The sequence below is a fragment of the Xiphophorus couchianus genome, chromosome 12 (assembly GCF_001444195.1).
Source record: "Xiphophorus couchianus chromosome 12, X_couchianus-1.0, whole genome shotgun sequence".
Lineage (NCBI taxonomy): Eukaryota > Metazoa > Chordata > Actinopteri > Cyprinodontiformes > Poeciliidae > Xiphophorus > Xiphophorus couchianus.
This window is the reverse complement of record NC_040239.1, coordinates 25,124,983-25,147,560: the sequence shown is the minus strand read 5'-3', so window position 1 is coordinate 25,147,560 and position 22,578 is coordinate 25,124,983. Positions and strand designations below refer to the sequence as shown.

General features: G+C 38.6%; 1 protein-coding gene across 14 annotated transcripts in view; it reads left to right on the top strand.

The window, feature by feature from the left end:
- rimbp2b (RIMS binding protein 2b) overlaps nt 1-22,578 on the top strand; it is a 94,906-nt gene that overhangs the window by 5,536 nt on the left and 66,792 nt on the right. For all 14 annotated transcript variants that reach the window (XM_028033874.1, XM_028033878.1, XM_028033885.1 and 11 more), the window contains exon 3: nt 10,531-10,653. In XM_028033874.1, the coding sequence (XP_027889675.1) occupies nt 10,531-10,653 (123 nt within the window). The remainder of the gene's footprint in view (nt 1-10,530; nt 10,654-22,578) is intronic.

The window sequence follows — 22,578 nt, the reverse complement described above, 5'->3', positions numbered from 1 at the left end:
AATACAAGGAGTGGAAGTAGACGATTGACGCCGGACTATTTGTTTTTTTTCTGTGGAAAAAAAACATTTCATGTTTTCTTTCTGCACGTTTGCACATACAAACAGCAGTTTCTTTTTTATTCCAAGGTCAATTACTTAAAAGGCGACCACAATTGGATTTGTCAGTCCCGTCTCACACCTCCTGATATGAAAGAGTGCTCCGACGCTCGCCTCCCATTCATACTGTAGCTCATCCTGCCCACCTTGACAAGCAGGCATGGCCATTCATCATTTCAACCATTACCCCTGAGGTGCTAGCAAGTGGCTTTTGTCTTCACTATGCACAAGAGACAAGCAGTCATCTTTCAAGCTCAAATTTCTTGTCTCTTCAGTGAGTTGAGGGCGGGGGATTTAACTAGAGAAAGTTCTGTTGAACATATTTTTTAAGTTATGGCTCTCTTCCTTCCTTCCTTCTGTCCTCTGGTTTTCCCAGACTACATATTTTTAAGCCTGTAATCTTTAGGAAAATTATGCCATAAATTTATGATAAACTCTTGTTTCATAGTTTAAAATTTACATAAACAACTCAACATAAACAAAGTCATAACTTTTTTATACAAAATGAGTGGTTGAACATGCACCAGCAATAAGTGAGTAAATCCATAAACTTTAAAATCTTTGGCATATGTAGAACATTCACCAGAAGGCGTTAGGTGGTGCCATCAGTAATGGAGCAGCTAGTGGAGTGTGTCAGGCATTTGTTGGAGGTTTGCTAGACACAGTTGATCTCAGATAGACATGATAAAATGTATTAACAGAGCTTGATGGAATTTGATGGGGTGCATGAGGCTAAGTTGTGGAACGGTAAGAATATCTGGCATTTAGGGCAAACATGAAAGGCTTCTGTCCCCCCAAGACGTGCTGACACCAAGGGAGTGTGTCAAGCATTTATAAAACTTTGTTGCAAGCTTACTTAACCATTAAATCACAAGAGCTTTGTGTGGACTTACAGGAGAGAAGGATACAACAGCTGTATGACTCGGTTCCATGCTGAGTTGCTCCTTATTTCCTGACCTGAGGGGCTACCACACGCTGCTGACCAGCAGTCTGTCCCAAATCTGTCATCCAATTTATCTGATATTGATGATGTTGTAATCACTGCTATACAGTCTGTTTTATTCAGAGTGTAGAACAGATATATATTAGGGCTACAACTATTTTTATACTACAACGATTGTTATTGTTAGATTATTTTAAAGATGCAAGAACAAATAATTCAATTATTTTTTAAAAATAAAATATTTTATTGCCGCCCTGCGACAGACTGGCGACCTGTCCAGGGTGAACCCCGCCTCCCGCCCGGAACGTAGCTGGAGATGGGCACCAGCAACCCTCCCGACCCCATTAGGGACAAGGGTGAACAGAAAATGGATGGATGGATGGATATTTTATTGCCTAAACATTGCATTCCTTTTGTGAACACTTGATTTTTTTGTAGCAAAGGTTGCATCTGCAGCTAAAACAATACTTGTGAAAAGCTCCACCTTTTCTGTTTGACTTAACATCAGTACAGTGTAGTGCTTATCTGTTGATTATTTCTGGATTAGCCAACTGATAATTAGATTGCACCAGGTGCTTAGAAGTAGAGCTGGTCAGTAAAGCAATATGATATCTACCATGTGATCAATATCAAAAATACATTCGAGAATTTAGATAATTTCACTTAACTCCGATCCAGAGTCACACGGCATTCTGACTCGCACCGGAACCTGCTTGGGAGGAAACAGTATTCACATGAGCACAACCAGTCACAAAAAGTCGTAGTGCGATGAATACTGTCAAAGGCCAGTTTGACAGCATTTTGGATATTTAAAACCAAAAATTAATCAATAATTATTGAACCAGGTGAAGCTAAACCTATGCCACTTGAGGAATTTTAGGTAGAACATACTTAAAGACAAAGGTGGTTTTTTTTATCTTAAATGCAGAATATACACATTTTTGTACAGTTTTGGCTTATTTACTACTCTTAGTGTATTGCTTTTTCAGCAAATGTCTTTATAATATACGTATATTCCACACAAGATAGAGCCCGGCCCCACTCTGGGAAACAGCAAGGATTAGCTGGTATATACAATAGATGGATATTTGAATGGACTCTGCACTGTATCATAATGATACAACTCATTTATGTCCAGGACATCTTCAGCATGTTCCAGCTTCAACTACATTAATGCATCTTAGCTGGATATTACTAATATACTTTGCTCAGAAATGACAGCAAAGCATGACAGCCTTCTTAAATAGTCGAGCTTTTTTGACAAAATTTCTCCTTTTATCCTGCTGCTGTTGCAAAAGAACATATTGCAGCAAATAGCACTGGCATAAAAAAACAAGTATACAGAGATACAATTGAAACGTAGTTGCTCATAATAGCAAATGACAATCAATAAAAGTGGTCTATCTAGGAGGGTTCAACTAGTCGCATAAAGTCATTGCATTGCAGCAATCCTTTCTCCTAAACAAGCATGTGACAACAGTGGAAAGGGACGACCCGCTTTTAATGGAGAGAAACCTTCTGGAGAACAGTTTTCAGTATCTGTGGTCATATCCTCGATGAAAAAAAATAAATGTGGACACTCTTTTACAGCAACAAAATCAGAATACAGGACACAGTGTTCACTGATGATCAGAATACGATCAGCGCTCCCTCCGGTGCCGGCGTCGAAGACACCCGTACAGCTAAACATGGCTGCTAAGTGGAGGGTTAGCAGTGTGGGTAAGGCATGGCTCAGCATGGTCCTGAGTGACTGAGGCTACGCTGTAGTAACAGCTGGAACAGTGCTGCTGCTGGCGCCTGGATGTGGCCTGGATAAAGCACGTGACCCTGCCACAGTGTGAGGCATTAGTGATATGAACAGCAGGGTCCACAGTGGTTGTTACATAACATCGTCTTCACTGGGAAATCTCTGTGAAGATGACTTCAGGAGACTGTGACTGCAGAGTGAAAGTGCATTATCATTGTCAGCATCCACATCACCGGCTCCGAATGCTGGTCTGTTCTGTGCATGGCAATTTAAGCATTTGCCTTTAATGTGTCTGCAGGGTGTTTTATTTTATTTAATCAGAATTTTATATACACATTCTTTGGCTTCAAAGCCTCTAGGTTTTATCTTGTCTACTCACATTTTATTGAGTACTTTTTCTTGTCTTCTTATACTTGTGAATATTGCTGACATCACTTAAGGTTGAAACACGGCTTCCAATTGAGACATTTCACCGTTTACACAGTCAAAACCAGATATTTACATACTCCGGGGCCCGTCCGTTTTTTTTTTCTTGCTGTGAGGCACTAGATGAAACTAAACTCTTCTTGATTTAGCTGAGCTAGAATTACAAATTAGTTGTGACTTAAGATGAAGGCTCTCACTTCTAATTGAAAAGATTTTCTTTGATCCATTACTGGTCTATTGCTTCTGGAATATAAAATAGAATTTGTTGGTCTGGAAAAAAAAAAGACATAAATGCACGTTAAATATTTTTATTGGAGGTAAGCTCAAAAGTCCTCGAGAAAAAAAAAATTCACAGGAAATCTCAACTTTAAACATATGGATGAACGTAACAGCGTAAGTTTACAGAATGGAGACAATGACTTGGATGTGAACTACAAGCTGGACCTGCTTGTGTTACACTGAAAGAAATGGATTGACTGTGAAATACCAGGCAGGATTTGGACTTTGTTTGTAGAGATGGCTTCATATGAAGTAAATATAAATTTGCATCTGAATATTAATACAATTAAATTAAATAATACAAATTGATTAATTAATACAGGCGTAAGTTGCCTGTAAGTTATCATTGTCACTACTGGTGATCTTATATGCTGTCCCTCACTCTTAGATATGACTCTGTTCCAAAGAAAATCCCACATTTATTAACTGCAAGATTGGCGTGATCCAGATCAGCATGGTCTGGTACCAACGTGCTTAGAGCTGCATGCATACAACGAAAGGATTGAATGTTGCTGCCTCTATGATCCTCCTGTTTGTTTTTCACATAGGGAGGAGGGTGAGTTACATTTCAGTTTTTTCTACGAGGAAGAGATGTGTTCCTGTATGAAAGCATCTTTTAATATAAGATTTATGAGCTGTTTAAAAAGCGGCTTTTTAGAGTTTCACTTAAGAGTTTGGCTGTGCTCTAGTCTGAGTTCAAGGAACAGATACTTCAGAGCGTTTTATGTCGCCCCTTTTAAGTTACAGGACAAAATCAGTTTTTCCCCCCTTTTCTCCTCCATCTATTAAATTCAGCAGACGCTTCAGCCGCTGTTTCTTCATAAGTCCGATGAGGAAAACATTACTGTGCCGTTTTTCTGTCAGCTTCAGCTACAGACGACCTTATGCATGTTTAAAGCGATGTGCTGAATTGAGGGTGTGTTCTTAGACTTCAAACATCTGTTGTTCTTTCATATGATTATAATCAGAACTATAGAAATGAATAGCATGTACAGTATATGTGAAGAATTGATTGCTGCAGGTGAGAATGAACCGTTTTCTGGTTTCACGGTGAAATACAACTTTGGTGAGTCACATATGCTGACAATATGATAGAATAGTGAGGATGTGTATTGATAAAATCAACAGACTATTACAGATAATCATGGAAATTAACTACAGTGCTTTGCAGAAGTATTCATACTGGGCAGTTTTTTTCTTATTTTGTCACATCACAAAAGCAAACATCAATGTGTTTTATGTGACTGTGCAGGACAATGATACAGGTCAAGGATTCGGTTGTGGAGAAGTTTAAAGCAGGAATAGGTTTTAAAACAACAACTAAAGTTTTCAACATTTCAAAGAGTTTATCCAATGAACCATTTGAAAATGCAAAGAGTGTCCAACAACTAAAAATCTATCAATACCTCAGCAAGAGGAATGTTAATTAGATAAATAATCATGATAACTCTGGAAGATTTACAGATATCTATAGCTAAGGTAGAAGAATATTTTAATACCACAATTATTAGTCATTCACCCCACAACAAATCTTGTCTTTATGAAAGAGACGCAAGAAGAAGAAAGGAAGCAAAGTCATATAAAGTCCAAAATGCAGTTTGTACGGAGCAATGTAGGCCACACAGTAAACATGTAGAAGAAGGTTCCCTGGGCAAATGAAAACAAAATTAAACTTTAGCTATACATGTAAAATGCTGTGCATGTGTGTTTGTGTGGAAAACGTCCCCTACACACCACTCTAACTACACTATACCCAGTGTAGTGTGAAATGGTGATGGCAGCATCATGCTATGGAACTGCTATTCTTTAGTAAGGATAAGGAAGGGCGGTAGAGTTGATTGGAAGAGAGTTGCAAGATAAATACACAATCATCCTGGAAGAAAAAGTGTTAGAGGCTGCATAAGACCAGAGCAGATATTCATCTTCCATCAGGTCAATGGCCGTAAACATACAGGTGGAGCTACAATGGAATAGTTTAGGCCAAAGCATAATTATGTGTAGAATGACCCAGTCAAACTTCAGACCTAAATTCAATTGATGGTCTATAGATTTAATAATTGATGTTCAATCTTAAGGGCTGCACAGTGGCGCAGTTGGTAGCACTGTTGCCTTGCAGCAAGAAGGTCCTGGGTTCGATTTCTGCATGGAGTTTGCATGTTCTCCCTGCGTGGGTTCTCTCCGGCTTCCTCCCACAGTCCAAAAACATGACTGTCAGGTTAATTGGTCTCTCTAAATTCTCCCTAGGTGTGAGTGACTGTGTGCATGGTTGTTTGTCCTGTATGTCTCTATGTTGCCCTGTGACGCACTAGCGACCTGTCTAGGGTGAACCTCGCCTCTCGCCCGGAACGTAGCTGGAGATAGGCACCAGCAACCCTCCCGACCCCATTAGGGAAAAGGGTGAACAGAAAATGGATGGATGGATGTTCAATCTTTGTTTATCTGACTATACTTGAGGTACTATTGGCAAACATTTAAAACTCTAGATGTGCAAATCTATTGGAGATCTAACCAAGAAGATTTGTAGATCAAATTTAGCTGAAGGCTGTTTTATTTAGTTCTGAGTCAGGAAGCTGTACATTTGATTACAGACCAATTTAGATATTTATTTATGAGAGTAAAAGATTTTCTTCTATTTCACAATCTCGTGCTACTTTGTGTTTGTCACATAAAATTCTAATGAAATGCTTTCCCGTTTGTGGCTGTAATGTGACAAAATTAGAAAAAGCTTAGGAAGCATGACTGCCTCTGCAAGGCAGTGTGCAGAAGAGGTCGAGTGGTTTTTGAGTCAACAGGTTTGTTTTTATGTTTGTTCTTGCGATTTGAAGCTATGTTTGAATTTGCTCTGATAGGCGGGCCAATCACACATAAAGGTGGGGGCTGGGGATGATTAAGTGGATCTTGCCAAAATCCACAGGCACTGACAATTATTTGTCAGGATTTGTTTTGTGATAAAACAGCTTATCTCCATGGATTTAATCTTGGAGTCTGTGCCTGCCTTTGTGCTTATGCTAAAGGTTTAGGTTATTGTGTCTGCCCCATATTCACGCTGTGCTTCACACAGCTTCAGACTGATTTTAAATTAACATCTTGCTAACTTGCTGAATTACCGTCCTTTCATATGCACATCAGCAGGCTCCGCATTGTTCCATTCACACCGCTTGCAAACACAACAAAAGAAGACTCTTCTAATGTGTAGCGTGTTTGTTGGACACCACTTTCAGTTTTCATGTCCTTAAATCAGTTACATTCTGCTTTGTGTACTGTCCACCTCATTGGAGGTTAAAAGCCTGCTTTTTGATGAAATGTTATTGGCAGGCTTTGCAACAGACACACTGTGCCAGTCAGTTGAAGTCATTGCACACCTCTGCTAATACTGGGAATAAATAGTGGGATGTAAAGTGGCTGCAGAGTTCTCCATTCTTTATTTTATTTTTTTTTATGTAGGGGTACATTTCATTCTATTAGAAGAAGACACATTAGACCAGAAAAGTAATATTTTGCAACAAAAACCAAATATGTTTTTGTCCAGTGGCCTCTACAACATAGTGGCTTCTGTTGTGCAGTGATTCGTATTTGTTGACTCGCTGATGAGGTACATTATGTTACAGGTCTCTTCAGGTTAGGTCAGTAGGCTTGCTGCCCAGTCCATTGTCTCCATGCTGGCCCATCAATGAGCATGGGTGCAGGATAATTGCATAAAGAAGCTGTAATAGGGGGAATTGGATTAGATTTGCCCTAACAAAAATAAATTAAAGAGGTTATCATGACATGCAGACTCCTAAACAGACTCATTATAGCTGCTCATCCAAATATAGCGTAATGCACTGCATCATTTGCTGTCAGTTAAGCACAACAATTTAGCAGGAGTTTCAACAAATAACATCATGTTTGACCAACGTGACGGCCCTTCGAAGCTTTAACCATTATCTGATATGAGATGTAGGACAGAACATGCAAAAGCGCAAAGGATCCCATTACAGAGGGGAAGAAATATTTCTTACTGCACTTTCTGACTCAAATGATCTAAAACTTGTTTCTTCCGTCTCCCAGATTTATAGACATCCATGGTTTTTTTTACTAAATGTTTCATTACCCACGCCGGGTGTCGGGGAGCCACTTTCCAACATTAAGGATGTTTGAGAAATAGAAAGGCTTATGTTTTTCTTAAGACCGTGCACGGATAACCTTTAAAATGTGTTTAGTCAAAACGGAGAGAAGAGATCAAAAATCTTCAAAATTCTTACTAAAAGCTATCGGAGATGTAATCTGTTTACATCAGAAAGGGAAAGGTGGATTAGTGAAAAAATATCAAAGGGGCTCAAGAATAAAATGTGGACCGTACTATTGTTGATGAGTTCATAGCCTCTTCCTCCTTCATGTATATTTTATTTGATTGTACTTTATTTCTCTTATAAGTAAAACTTGTCTGCAAGTGTCACAACTCTATATACATGTATATATACTGTACGTTCAAGTGTCTGTTTAGCTGGTTATTCTTTAAAGCTGTCATTTAGATTTTGGAGATTTGTTGACATTTTATATATTTATTCTGAAGGCAAAACTTCCAGTAGTGAATTTAAATGAAATTATTTTTTGTTTGTTTTTAAACGTATTTATAAATTTTTTTTTAAAAAAGCAGTCAGAAATTGCCAACTTTATACTAATTTGTTATTCTAGGATTTAACGGTCCTTTTAAAAAAATTTATTAAAGGCAATGAACAACAAAAATAAATAACATGCAAAATGATATTGCAACACATAAGTAACTGCAGACGATACAGCAACCTGCGTGCAATAAAATGTGGAGCTGTTCAAAGGCACAGTTGTTGCTTTGAGAGCCTTGCCTTGCGGCTGGGTAAGGTACAGGACAAAAACACCCCACTTCCAGATGTCTTCCTGGGTTAGGGAGAATCTAGCGCTGCCCCTGCCATGAGAAACAAACACTAATTGCCCACTGGCCCCTGGTTGGAGATGTGCAGCTGGGGACAAGTGGTTAAAAATAGCATCACTTGTTCCCATGAGTGGCGGGCACAAAGCAGCGCAGCATTAGTATTCAGCATTGAAACACAGAGTGGATTTAAAAAAAAAAGAAGAAAAAAGGTCATCTTCTGGCCATGGTAACAAATGTTAATGTTGGCTACCAACAGAGTACAACAGACTGGGGCAGTAAACTGCACCCTGGGCTTTGTCCCTCCATAGCCCACCTTACTGAACCACTGTCCTCTGAAAGATCCCAGGAAAATATTGCATGGAAGCAGCCAAGGGAATGTCATGACATCCGTGTTGTTTTGCTTGTAGCTCAGCAGCATCCATGCTTGTTAGATGAAGTGCTTCTCTCCACGCAGCGATGGCCCTTTACACTTGAGTCGAGTTACAGTTCTCCTTCTATGACACAAAAGCAGCATCTGGTTCCACCTGACTGGAACCATGAATAATTTAATGGTGGACATTATTATTTCCAGCCAGCACCACTAGCTTGGCAATAACATGCGACTTAGGTAGTGCTATCAACCTCAATCGCTAAGTGGTTGAACACAGAGAGGGGATGTTATTTTTACCTTGCTGGCATCTTACACTTTAGTGGGTTTGTGAGTATCTGCTTGAATGAGTGCTTCAGTGTTATTTTTAAGTAGTACGCTTTGCAGTGTTTGTTGGGTAAACAAAGCTGTGCTAAGCACTGAGGAGAGCTAATACAATCAAGATAGAGGCCACAATCTAGTTACCCTGATGCCACTCACCGAAAGCGTTCCCAAACAAAGTTCTCATGAGACAGCACTATTATTTGATTTTTATCACTTGAAATCTACAATTAAATACTGTATCAATAAGTTTTTTGTTCATTTATCTAACTGAAGCTATCCATTGAGGTGAAAACATATTTTGTTTGCACACCTCAAGCTGCTTGGTGTCAAATCACTTCACTGCTTTTGCTGAAAAGTCTGGCGGACCAGCATGAAATTCTCATGGTGTGAACACACTGAGTGAAAGTATCATGTACTCACTTTGTGTCATAATACAAACTTCTTTGTGAAATGAAGATAAGTTTGAATTTTAGGGTTATAAACCTCGGGTAACAAGTCAGCGGTCTAACACAGGGCAGCATCAAGATATAAATAAATGGACTGAACTTATATAGCGCGTTTCCAGTCATTTTGACCACTCATAGCACTTTACACTAGAGTCACATTCACCCAGTTGCACTCACAAACAAACACATTTATACACCGATATGCAGATCGGTAGGCAATTTGGGGTTAAGTGCCTTGCCCAGAGGCACATCGACATGTGGCAGGAGGAAGCTGGAATCGAACCTACAACCTTCCGATCGCAAGACAACTACTCTACCATATACCATATATGGGGCAAAAGACTGTGCATGTACACTCACTCATACCTAAGGGCAGAGACCAATTAACCTAACATGAGACCTGGAGAGAGCCAGGGCATGCATGGGGAAAAAGTACAGGCTGGGATTCAAACACATCACCTTCTACTTTTTATAATAACACAAGTACAACAAGCTATTAACTTTTGATTACAGAAGTTTTAAAACAGTAACAATTTGTGCTAATTTAGTTATTAGGCCATAATTGTCTATGGTATATTTTTTTCACTTCAAATTTTCCAGTCAAATTAATATTTTCTTTGAGCAAGGGCAAAGTGTAGCAGCCACCTTTAAGTAGACTAACCAACAGAGCACAACAGGTAGCGTCAGTGTGGCTCTGGAGAAACCTCTGGTCATGCTAACACTTTCCCTAGCATCACTTTAAAGTGATGTTAAGCCATAGAAACAGTACGGTGGAAAATTCTAGCAGTTTTGAAACTGCATCTCATTAAACATCTTTTACACCTTGATGCCGTCAACTGATGTGAACTGATGGTTCATGTTTCCAGAATAACCTTAAAGTATAACAGTAACATCAGTAATTCAGATATTGTTTCCAAGTACATATGTGTTACACAAGGACAGTTCTTTTCCATGGATTGCAGAAACGTAACCAGTGAGCAGTGATTGACTTCATCCTTGTGATCTTTTCAGCTGAAAAATTATGTTTTGCCCCTTCACTGTGTGGACAACGTTCATCCACTAGAGGACAACAGCAGAGCTCCACAACTACACCAAGAGTCCCTGAACCACCAAAAGCTCCATCAAAAGTTACTGGTGAGTGCTCTGTGTGAAAGTGAGATAAAGGCTTGTTGACGCTCACTATATCATGGGCTATTAGGGGCAGTTGGAGTCTCCACTGGAGGCATTCGCCTTCAGCTTTTTTCTGAATTTATTTTGCTCTCCCTTTAACTGGTGAACCACAGATAATCTTGCCTTCAGTAGTTGGGTTAATTTTAAAATGAGCTGTGCCTACTTCTGTTTATGTTCTTTGAATCCTTCCTGGTACCGACTGAGGTCAAATTTGCAGATTTATTGGTATTTTCATGAGTGAAAATGTTTAAAAAGATGTAATTTCCTATATAAAATGATATAATGTACTTACATACAAGATAGCGATGATTGTCAGTTTTGTACTCAAAGGTAAACTATGGATGAAGGTGCTTCTCGTTACCACACACATATCGACCACCCCAACTGGCTTGTACTGGTTTGGCTACCATTTTTACTTTAGAACTAGCTTTTCTTCAAGAAACCAATTTGATGATTTTAGTTTTGTGACGTACTATTCAGCTGAATTAGCCGTAAGAAGATGGGTTCACTGCAGTCATAAAGGCATGGACACAATCAACAGCATTGCTTAGGCAGGCTGTGGTGTTTTACAGTTTCAGAGATTCTCAATAAAATAACCTACACAACATTATGCTACCACCTCCAGCTTTACGCATTGATGAAAGGTGAGGGGAATCCATGCATATTTCTGTCTCATCATCTTAATATTCATCGGATCAGGCAGTGTTTTTTCAGTCTGTTGCTGTCTAATTGTGATGAGTCTTTGCTCAGTTTAGACTCAGTTTTCTCTTATTAAATAAAAGGAGGGGCATCAAGTATGGTCTTTAATCAGTCTCCTTAAAAGTTTGATGAGTTGTATGTTCAGCGATGGTCTCCCAGGTGTTTTGGTTGTTAAAAGTGGTTATTCAAGCTTCTGTTGTCTTCCTCTCATCTCACATCCGTCTCCCCATCCCACTTTAAACCCTCTCACCATGAAGCAGTTTTTTTTTCCACAGGACTGCTCCTCACTTTCTCTTTTTCTGACAATAAACCGAAGAGATGGCTGTTCGTGCAAACCCTTATAGATCAGCAGTTTCTGAAGTCTTTCACTGACAACTATGCTGCATTCAATCTTATGTAAATCCGATTTCTTCTTCGAACTTCAGCAAGTAGCTTGCATCACGTATAGATTACTAAATGTATTGAATTGCTTCTGTCTGCTTCCAGTAATTCCATGTGTTGTTATTCTGATCCGGTAGCCATGTTGCTCAAAGTTTTAAGGATGGTAAATGAGTTTTCTAACGCTTTTGCAGGCTTAGTCTATTTCAGGGATTCCTTGGCAATGTAGTCCCACATAGACTGGTGGTATTTCTGCTGATTTCTCCCAATGTGTGTAGACCAGTTTAAATAATCTCTGTTAATTAGATTCCAGTGCAGCAAAACAGAACGAGCTGAGTATTTATGTGTGTAATTGTGCCCACGAGGCTGCTGGCCCTCCTTCCGATGTCTCGTCAGCACTTAGCAGACTGTTGTTTTCATGTTATGGGTGACATCTTTTCACTAAGCCATGAACCGAAGCTTTGTTATTAACAGTTTTTGTGTGTTGATTCACAATGGAGCTGACATTTGCTAATGGTGTGATGAGTTTGAGGAACAATTTTGGCTGCATGGTTTCCAAATAACAAAGCTGTTGCCTCGATCACAAATTTTAATGGCATGCTAATTAAGATTAGTTCAGATAAAAGGCAAAAGACAAAGGCTTGGATTCTTAAAAGGCTTGCAGATCCCTCAAACCTTCTTGTCTCGCGCCGAGAGTGTGACCCCCTTGCGTTAAAGTCTGCCAGCTGTAGTCTGGTGGGGTGTGAGGTTAGCTCCAAGTACCATGATTGTTTACATAATGATGGTGGTGTGAACCTTATTTTTAAAATTTCTGCCCACTTGTGACAGAGCTGCTTGATAATTAGCTTGTCAGCATGTCTTCAGGGTTTGCTTGGCATTTCAGTCACGCGCAGCAGGATGCTCAAAGCAGCTGAGCATGGCTAGAAATGAAGTGGAAAGTAAAACATTTGTCTTTCTTATTTCCAAAGATCTTTGTATGATTTCACATGAAGATTGTTTAAAGACTTGATGATTAATGAGACTTATTTAGCAAGAATCTTTGACCAATATGTGCCAGACCTCATTTACTGGCACATATTATCATAATATTGGAAGGAATCTAATACCACAAAAAAATCACCAGTTCTTTGTAGTAACCATATGTCTGATTCTTTAGAGACAGACAACAGATAATGGAAAGGAAAAGTAGGAATTTTAGTAATTTAAAGTGTGGGTGAAAGGCAGTGATGTTGGGTCCCTCAGGAAAAAAAAAAGAGACGATGATGATGAATTCAAAACAATCTGTTACAGCGTCAATAATTACAAATATTACATGGTCCTATATAACACTGAGTGAGGTGATTATGAAAAACTGACAGAGTGGGGGACTTCTTCAGAAAACTCCATTAGCCTGCAGCACTGGTATTTTACGACAGAGATGCAATCAGCGGACTTCTGTTGATGGTGTTTTCCCTTTGATGCAGCTGACTGTCGCTGCGCCGTCATGTTTGTGAGCAAAAGTTTGAAGAACAAAGGCTGGTTTTAATAGAAGTGATGCTTTGAGTCTAGGGACAAAAAACATCTGACTATCTGAAAATGTAAAGAAAATAATCCAATGAGTTTCTTTGGTTAAGCACATCTACTTCAGGGATCTCTCCAGTGTATTATAAAACTGGTGGGCCACCAGGCGTTACTTGTGCCCCCACCAGGCTAAGCATTGCATATTTTTTAAGTCTTTTTAAAATGTTTGTATTTTTTAAGACTTTATAGTTGGTCTTCAGGTATTAATCTTCCAATCTTCTGATAATACATAATTATCAAGTGATACTTTCAAATTTCCTGTCAACTTTAAACATTTTTTAACCCAAAAACACGACTGGCTGCTGGATGAATGACTGACCTAGTTCCCAACCATTGGCCTTAGCAAGTTGTCCCGGGGAAACCTTGTACTTTCTTACATACATTTAGCTAAATTTGTCTATTGTGCAGTGTATTAAACTGCTGTCACACAGTTTAGTACACTGGCATTTTTTAGTTAAGTGAGTGCAAACAGGAGGAACTGATGGGGAATTTCCAGAACATCAAACTTCATGTATTTGAAGTATGTGTATCATTTTGGTGTGCTCCTGTCAGGCCAACCAGGGCCGGCCCAAGACTCCATGGGGCCCTAAGCGAAATTTGGTTTTGAGGCCCTCTAGTTCTGCTAACAACGTGGACTGACTGCAATCAGCAGCCCGATCATTAGGTCATTCACACACCTGCTATAAACTTATTGCATCTCTGGCAGTGCTGTTTACATTATATACATGTATAATATAGGATACATTTATTGGCCAACTGATTTATCGACCAGTTGATTTCTGGGCGCCGATTTCCTTAATTTTGGGGGATCATGATCGGCCGATACTTGCACGTGAAGCTGATCTTATCCCCTAATCATATCTTCGTCAGCAAAGGTTTAAAAATCAGTCTCTGTCCTTTTCTGCTCTACAGTGAGAGGTTTGACTGACAGACCGGCCCACCAGGTCAGGTCTGAACGGTTGGAGTTAACAATATTCACTCCATTGTTGCCAACTCAGCGACTTTCTTGCTATATTTAGCGACATTTCAGACAAAAAAAAAATCATATCAGCCAAAATCAAAATCAGCAGGTAAATTAATTTCTCTTAAGCGTTACTCCAATAGCTAAAAATGTAATGTATACCAGGTGAGTCTTTCTCCCCTGGAATGTGGACTGGTACCGGACTGATTCTGAGCCTTCAAAGGATTTTCACATAACTTAGAAGTTGATGTAAAAATAATGTTTGTTTTAGCCACAAAAAGTTTTAGTCATTCAGCATCCTGATGGGAGGGAACTGGCCGACTGGCATCATTTGGAGTTAATTAAAATGAAAGAGTCTGACAGGCTCATAAATAATAGTGAGATCTTTCTGTATCTGTGTGGGTATCAGCCATGTCAGAGGGGTCATAAGACGGAACAATAATGCAGAAAAATACAGATCGCATGTACCTGGGACTGATTTATAATCTGCATTCTCATGTAATTTAAACTTATTAAAATTCTGACATGGTCCTCCAAGTTCTGCAAAAGTCCAAAAAAATTTAATAGTGTATGTCTAAACTATTCGATTGAAACTGCAGTTTGGGAAACTGAAAAAACTGGGTGATATGCTGCTTGATCCGGTAGCTGCATTTATTTTCCTTGGCACTGATTGGCTGTACCCTGCAAGAGTGGAAATAAGACTGGCTAAGACTGTTTCAACTGTGTGTACAATATTAATGCAGACTAAGGTATATTTGGTCTTTGACATATTAAAATAGGCAGGTAGATTGACAGGATTTTAGCTATTCACTGTAGCTGTAGTGTCTAATCCCCGTAAATACCAGGGGTCCACAGTACAGGAAATTATTTGAGTCTTTATACTTCAGTTAAAATAAAAAATAGCCACTTAATGCCCACTATCATTTCTCTTGTGGGTCATTTTGTTTTTATTAGAGGCTGCAGTAAGACTTGTACACTTGTGACTGGAACATGAGTGTTACAGAGTCCCATGCATTATGCGCTTTTGCAAGTGGGGAGAAGCATATGGAGGCCATAAGTGCTAAAGATGCATAGCAAAAGAACATCAGCTATCAAGTGTGAAAACACCCATAGAAAATCCTCGTTTTGCTTTTAGACCTAAAAAAGTGTTAAAATACAGATTGTAAAACAAAAGCGAAATTAATTGCTTCACAGGAAAGCTCTCACTTTCATCACTTGCATTTTTAATGTAGTCTATTTCTCCGGAGACATAAAGTTCATCTTATTTGCTTTTTCATTACATCTCATCTAATGTCAGTGTAGTCAGATAAAAAAAAAACAAAGAAAAATATCTGTTTCTTAACAGTTAAGAAACTGAAGTTTCTTAACTTCAGTTTCAGAAAATATCTGTTTCTTAACAGTTAAGAAACAGATATTTTTCTTGGTAAAATATGAGACAGTTTGATGTTTATTATTTATTGTTTTGGAGTAGATGAGCAACAAGATACAAAGCAAAGCACAGTTTTTCCAGGAATAGGTTCCCTGCTCATCTACAAAAACAAAGAAGCTCTTTGCTTCATGCAACCCTGACTGAACACTGACTTATGTGGTAAAAATTGCAATTTTCTTAGGGAGTATAGAGCACAAGGGGAAGGAGCTGCTATGTTAGTGAAGTGACTAAGTATCTATTTATACTGAAATATCCTTTTTCAGACATTTTCGATATGTGGGTTGCATGAGCAGATTTGCTGTCTGTTGTGAAGATAATTTAGCAATTTAGTGTCTTGTGTTGTAATGTGATATGCAATGCTTGGCAAGGCGATTCTCCAAACACCATTTGCGAAACATGTGTTTCTCTTTCTCTCTGCTTCATTACTGTGCTCTTTATTCTTCACTTGAAAATTGATATGGAAGCCGTCTCTTTTCGGGGCTTATCGTCAGAACTGAGGGCTTATTTGAGCTGCATTCAGTTTGATGGCAAAGTGAATCATCAGGCCAAGAACCTTTAACACCCCGATCCCAGTATGGCAAAGTAGAGACATCATACAAAGCTAAAAATATTGAGTGTATTTTACGTTTCAAGTTTTACACATTTCAGCAGCAAGGCAGTTCAAAATGTTTTACGTCATGAAATAATTTTTACCATCCCAAATGCTTATGCAGCATAAGATTTACTGGCAGTGTCTGCACCTTATCATCACCTTATCACCTTGCGTACATAACTACACCTCTTGAACTTGTGATAGATGTGATAGGTGAATATGAAGTGGTGCATAATTGTGAAATAATAGGTAAATTATGTCTGCTTTTGCACTTCTTTTGTTTTTGTTTTTTTACCAATGCAGTTTGTTTGCTGCAACTGCAAACAAACCACATTTGTTTGCAGTTGCAATAGAAATTTTTTTGAGGTACCTCTCTACCACTTTTGCACATATAGAGACTAATATTTGGCAGATGTTTTGTAAAATAGCTCAAGCGTAGTCAGATTGAATAAAATGTGTTTGTAAGCAGCAGCTTTTAGGTATTGTTAACTGATTCTGAATAGGATTTATGCCTAAACTTTAAATACATACATGAATATGATTTGGTCCTAAACCATTACATTGTAGCTCTTCACATTGGAAGGGGAACCTTCAAATGTTCTAAATTTTTTTTTCAGCCTGTAACAGACTTACTGTCAGGATTACACTGTAGAGCCGTCTATTGTATCATCAAATCTGTCCAACCTCCATGTTCCTCCTGAGAAATGGCGATGCTGCCACCATCACCATGTTAGCATGATAGCATATTCAGGGTGGTGGTGCAGTGTTGGTTTTATGTGATTCATAGCAAGTCAAAAGCTGTTCAGTTGTGGTCTGTCCACACAAGAGCACCATGTCAAAAAAGATTTCTACAACTGCTTTCTATTATTTCCCTTCAACTTTAAAATTATGTACCACTTTTATTGTTCGATTTCTTAAAATCCTAATAAATGACTCTGAAGTTTATGGTTGTAATGTGGCAAAGTTTGTGGGGTATGAAAACCACCGCGAGGACTTTAAAGACTTTTTAAAAACATTGTTTTGTTGCAGCACACCGTACACTCTTTGAAGTGGGGTTATGTTTTTATTTATCTAAAATAATTTAACGACTGAGTAGGAATTACCTTTGCCAATGAGCTTGGATTGTAAGTACGTGTTTGTGTTTTTGTGCATGTATCAATATTAGAGGCTTTAAGCGCTGGGAGCAAACCTCATGTTTACATCACTTGTAATGAAATTAGAGCTGTGTGGCGCCCACACTACGGGCCTTCACTGATCCTCTAATTCAATTACTCCCCTTATTAACGCTCAGATGCTGCTGACTGACCCAGGACCACATTCTTCCCTTGCTACGCACCATTCACTCAACAGCTCCTTTTTTCTTCTCTAATGAACTGATTAGTTCTCTTTGTTTTATTGATGCACGTGGGTTATCCAGGATTCTCCTTGACAGCAGAGTATGACTATCTATCCTGAATCCTCCTGTGTCAGGATGACACAAAAATCTTCATAGGATAGTATCAGGTTCTGATGATTTTGGGACATTTGAGAAAATCCAAGTAACTGAGATTAAGGGTTTCTGCATTGGTGTGACGAGGAACAGGAACTGTCACAAACAAAGCAGAGTTTTGGGTTTTCCTCAGTTTAGTCATATGCTTTTGTCACTCTTCAATGTACGTTTTTATAGAAATAACACGCATGTTCACAACTACATTGACAGTATTGAAAATAAGGTGGTTATATGAACCATTAATCATTTATGGAGATGAAAAATAAGAACTGAATCCTGTTCATAACATAATTTTTCTCATAATTCCATATTTGCATGTTCAAGGTTTCCCTCAGAAAACTCGCTAAGCCTGGTGGTTGGGTGCCAGGGCAGTCATTCATCCAGCCGCCCGTCGTGTAATTATACTTTTTGAGTTAAAAAAATGTTTAAAGTTGACAGAAAATTTGAAAATATCACTCAATAATCATGTGTTAATGAAAGTTTGGAAGAACACCAACTAAAACATGCAAACATTTAAAAAAGACTTAAATAAATAAGCAATGTTTAGCCTGGTGGGAGCACAAGTAAAGCCTGGTGGCCCACCAGGCTTATAATACACTCGGGGAAACCCTGCATATTTACGTAACACCTAGATGTTTTCTCAGTTTCTCAATAGTTTGCCAGTCATTTTTCATAATGAAACCTAGAAGTGCTTCATCACTGCTTCATGCCAACAGCAAGGCGTAATGGCTCCACATTGCATCACATGATTACATCACAATCTACGCCGTGTTTTTGTTTTCTGCTGGCAAACAACTTGGTGATTAGCCGCCCATAGCTCACATGCATACCTAACAGTTGTTTTGTTTTCTCTGCACCAGTGAATAGCTCAGTCAAGAAACAAAGCAACAGTATTCATCAGTGTTATCAGAGTCCTTGCTTGGTCTCCTTCAAGGTCAGGTGTGTTTGAGCTCAGCTGACACCAGCCGCCTTCATGTGCGGCCTGGCCTGTGACGATAGCCACATATGTAAGCGTCACATTATACTTTTTATTCATTCAACAGCGCTGTGGCATCCCAAGGTAAAGCCAAAGGTTAGAATGTTGGAAAGCGTGCATATTGTGACACAACACCAAATATTGTGCATTGAATGTTGAAATCATAGAAGGTTTTCGAGCCGAACTTGCTACAACTTTAAAAACATTTGCTTCTTATCTCTGATTAAAAGCTGGAGGAAGTCCTTTATATGGATTTATCATATGTTTGCACAATCGCCCTGTTTTTTTTATCTGCCTGAGCTCATGCATGACACAATGGAGCTAAATCATCTTGTGCCAATATTTAGTCTATCAAAACTAAGTCACTGCCAAGTTTCTCAATCTCCAAGACCTGCATCGAGCTTATTAAATTTTCAATCTGCTACCGGCTCCCTTTCTCGCCTCACAGGATGAATGTGGCCTTTTAATAATGTAACCGGTTTTAACAAGATTGTAAAATGTTCATCTAACTTTCATAGACTCTTTTAGCAAAGTGACAAATTCATAAGATTGCAGGAATTATTGAGGCAGTCCATCAATCATTTATATATTTTTTCCTCCATGTAGATCTGAGTGATTTGCCAAAGTTTACAGCTTTCTGCAAAGAAGTTGCGTGCAACTGCGGCTTAGAAATAAAATAAAAGTATGACATAAGACATTAAATCACACTTCTGGAACCTAAGAGTACTTTAATGATCGCTCCTCTTCTCCTCTTCCTCATATCTAAGGTACATAAATTACACAAGTATAAATCTTGAAAACAAAGCTCCCTTCAAATGCAGCATCTGCCACAAAAGTTTTTTTTTTAATGAATTAGTTTGTAGTTGACGATTCCTCTCTGTTTTTACACACACTGTGTGTTTCGGTGACACTAGTCGTCAGGTCTGGGTGAAGGCAAAGTACATGTGAACGCCTCTAGCTGCCGTAGCGTGCACTCTTCGGCCTCTCAGGCATTGTTTGAGTAATGTGACCTTCATGGGGAGATTAAAATATGTAACAAGCGTACATTGATTTCTGGATTGGCCGTTGGTATTTATGGACACAGTCAGTGCATAAATATTGATACTTTTGCTGCTCTGGAGGGAGGAGGATGAGCTTGTCTTGAGAGCCAGCAGAGGGGAAACAAGTGAGAATAGAAACAAGGATTTGTATGTGATGTAAAAGTACAATTCATAGCGCATGTGATTTGGTAACCTAAATCAGCTTGTGACCCATCAGCTTTAATAGGGCCACTCTCATTACATGGTGGCTAATTACAATGCCTGTTATTTATATCGCTAAGCTTCAATATCTAGTAAACGAGGCGCTTCAAGGAGTAGTTCGTACCTACATCAAGTTAAAACCCACCTTTTTGTCTCAAAGTGCTATTTATGCTTTTTAAAAAGGTGTTTTATGATATTTTTAGTTTATGTTTATTTCTCTTTTTGTTTTTATACATGTTGCTCTTTTAGTTCAAGCTTATCTATTGACGTGTCTTTCAGTGGTTACTTTGAAAAGGAGATGTTTTAAATGAATCTCTTAGTCATGGTTACCTGCCTGTAACTATGTGCTGGCCTTATTGCTTTGCGTGAAAAAGGCATCGCAAGCAAGGATATTAATACTTGTTATATGAATGCACTCTAATCAACTATTTATTGAGTCATGAAGAACTTCCAGGAGAGAGAGATGTTCAGGTACTGTGAAGAAAGCTTTTATGTCTGAGAATGTCCACCGAGTGTCTCCTTAAAAGGAGTTAGCAAAAGAGTAGGGCTACCTCCAGTGCAGAGCTTGCTCAGCTATGGCGCCATGTGTGATTAATCAGATCTGGCCAATGATTCAGGAGAAGTTTGGCGATGAAGAATTCACTTTAAAGCGAGATGTTAAAGAAATAACAAAGTAGCTCAGAAAACGTCAATACGTTGACGTTTTGGCCGTTGACGGCCAAAATGTGGCTTTAGACACCTTACATCCTCAACTCAGTCAGGTGTAGAGATTTCAAAAGCTTCTTTGGTAAAGAGATTTTTTTACCAACACAGAATCAGAAAAATCTGCAACAAACCCCCCCAAAAACGACACATATTAGGTATTGTTGCTCTATTTGGCAAAGAGTAGAAAAGGACCGTATAACTAATTGGACTGTTTTCATTATTTACAAAAAATGTGGTTATTTATAGAAAACATGTCTGGGTTTTTTTGTTTTGTTTGGATATAAAGTATTTGGAGGTTGCTAATTGACCAGAGTCAAGTACCCGTTAATTAGAGTGGTGTTGGGGTGAAATTAAAGGCCGCTGAGAGCACCCAGCATTTCTCCTAGACAGAGAGAGGCTCGAGCTGATAACATGTTATAAGACATGTTATGAGCTTCGTTATTGTTTGCTGCAAAGCCCTTTGCTGTTTTCTCAAATTTCCCTCCTGTTGCAGTTGACAATTTCTTGTTCATCAGAGCATTTTGCTCAGATTTTCAGCATTTTTATTCCGAAAGCTTGTTGTTGACACTCATGCCTCTCGCTACATTTTGAAACCGTTGTAGGAGTTTTGTTCTTAGGAGGTTCTTCTTGATAAGTGTTAGGGGCAAGTGCTTCTGACAGTTTAAGTGGAGATGACTCAAAGTTGCATTACTTTTTCTTCAATGAAATGTGAAAAAAGTGGCTGTCAGGGGGATTCGTGCAGATTCCTTAGATCAATCTTCAATCTCTGTTTTTGTTTGTTCACTTGTCCTTTTATTTGTTAGAGTTTAGGTTTTTTGAAGTGATGTTCTGTAATGTTATTATTAGTAATAGATTCCATTCTGTAACTTGGACTGAAATGTGCATTTTGACAGGATACAGCCTTGTATTTAAGTGATCAGCCCAAATTATCTGATCGTGACAAGAAAAGCACAGGTATACAGTGCCATTCAAAATGCTCTGCAAAAGCCTGTTACACAGTCCAAATTATGCTGCACCCTTTGCAGACTTGGAACAACTGATCAGTTCCAGTTAAAGAGGACTGATGCTTTGTGCAGTTTCACTCGACATAACTTTAGTGTAGCAAAACGTTGAGTAATGTCAGCTAAAATGCTCTTGTATCCTATGGATGTAAATGATTTACCAATTGCCTTAATTTGCTAAACTTAGCTAAGATTGGGATCTATGTGACCAGCTGTTGGCCATTTAGGACTTATTTCTAACAAACCCACAATGTTGTGACCACTTCTTACTTCAGGTAAAAGAACAATTAATGATAACGACAGTGCATTTCTTCAAAACAAAATCTAACTAATCCTTCTCTATTTTCCAGATTTTTTTAGTTTTCCTATCAGCAATAAAATGTAGCAAGGGATAGGTTTCACACTTGCTGTTTGCTCAGGTCTCTCTCAGTATTTCAGCAGAGTTGAAAACGGATCACATCAAAGTGACGGACAGGGAGCTACTGAAATCTCTCATTGTGAACTGCATTGTAATCGTTGGAAAAAACAAACCCATAAGATTATTAAGGGAAATCCACATTCCTTATCTCAAATATGTACACCCTAACATACAGCTTTGCAAACATAAAAATATGAAAATATACTGCAGTTGAAATAAAATGGCCACACTTCTCATTGGTGATACAGCTGACAAAATCCCAGAGTAACAGGTGAGTTTTGTTAAGGACAATGATACTGATTAGTTAACATCTGGAACTAGATTCATTAATTAATATTAAGAAACCTTGAAACCTTTGTTGAGACTTTTACTTGAATTGTTACAAGTAACAAATGCGTCTCATACTTTGTGGAGTTTACTGAATATGTGGAATAATTTAA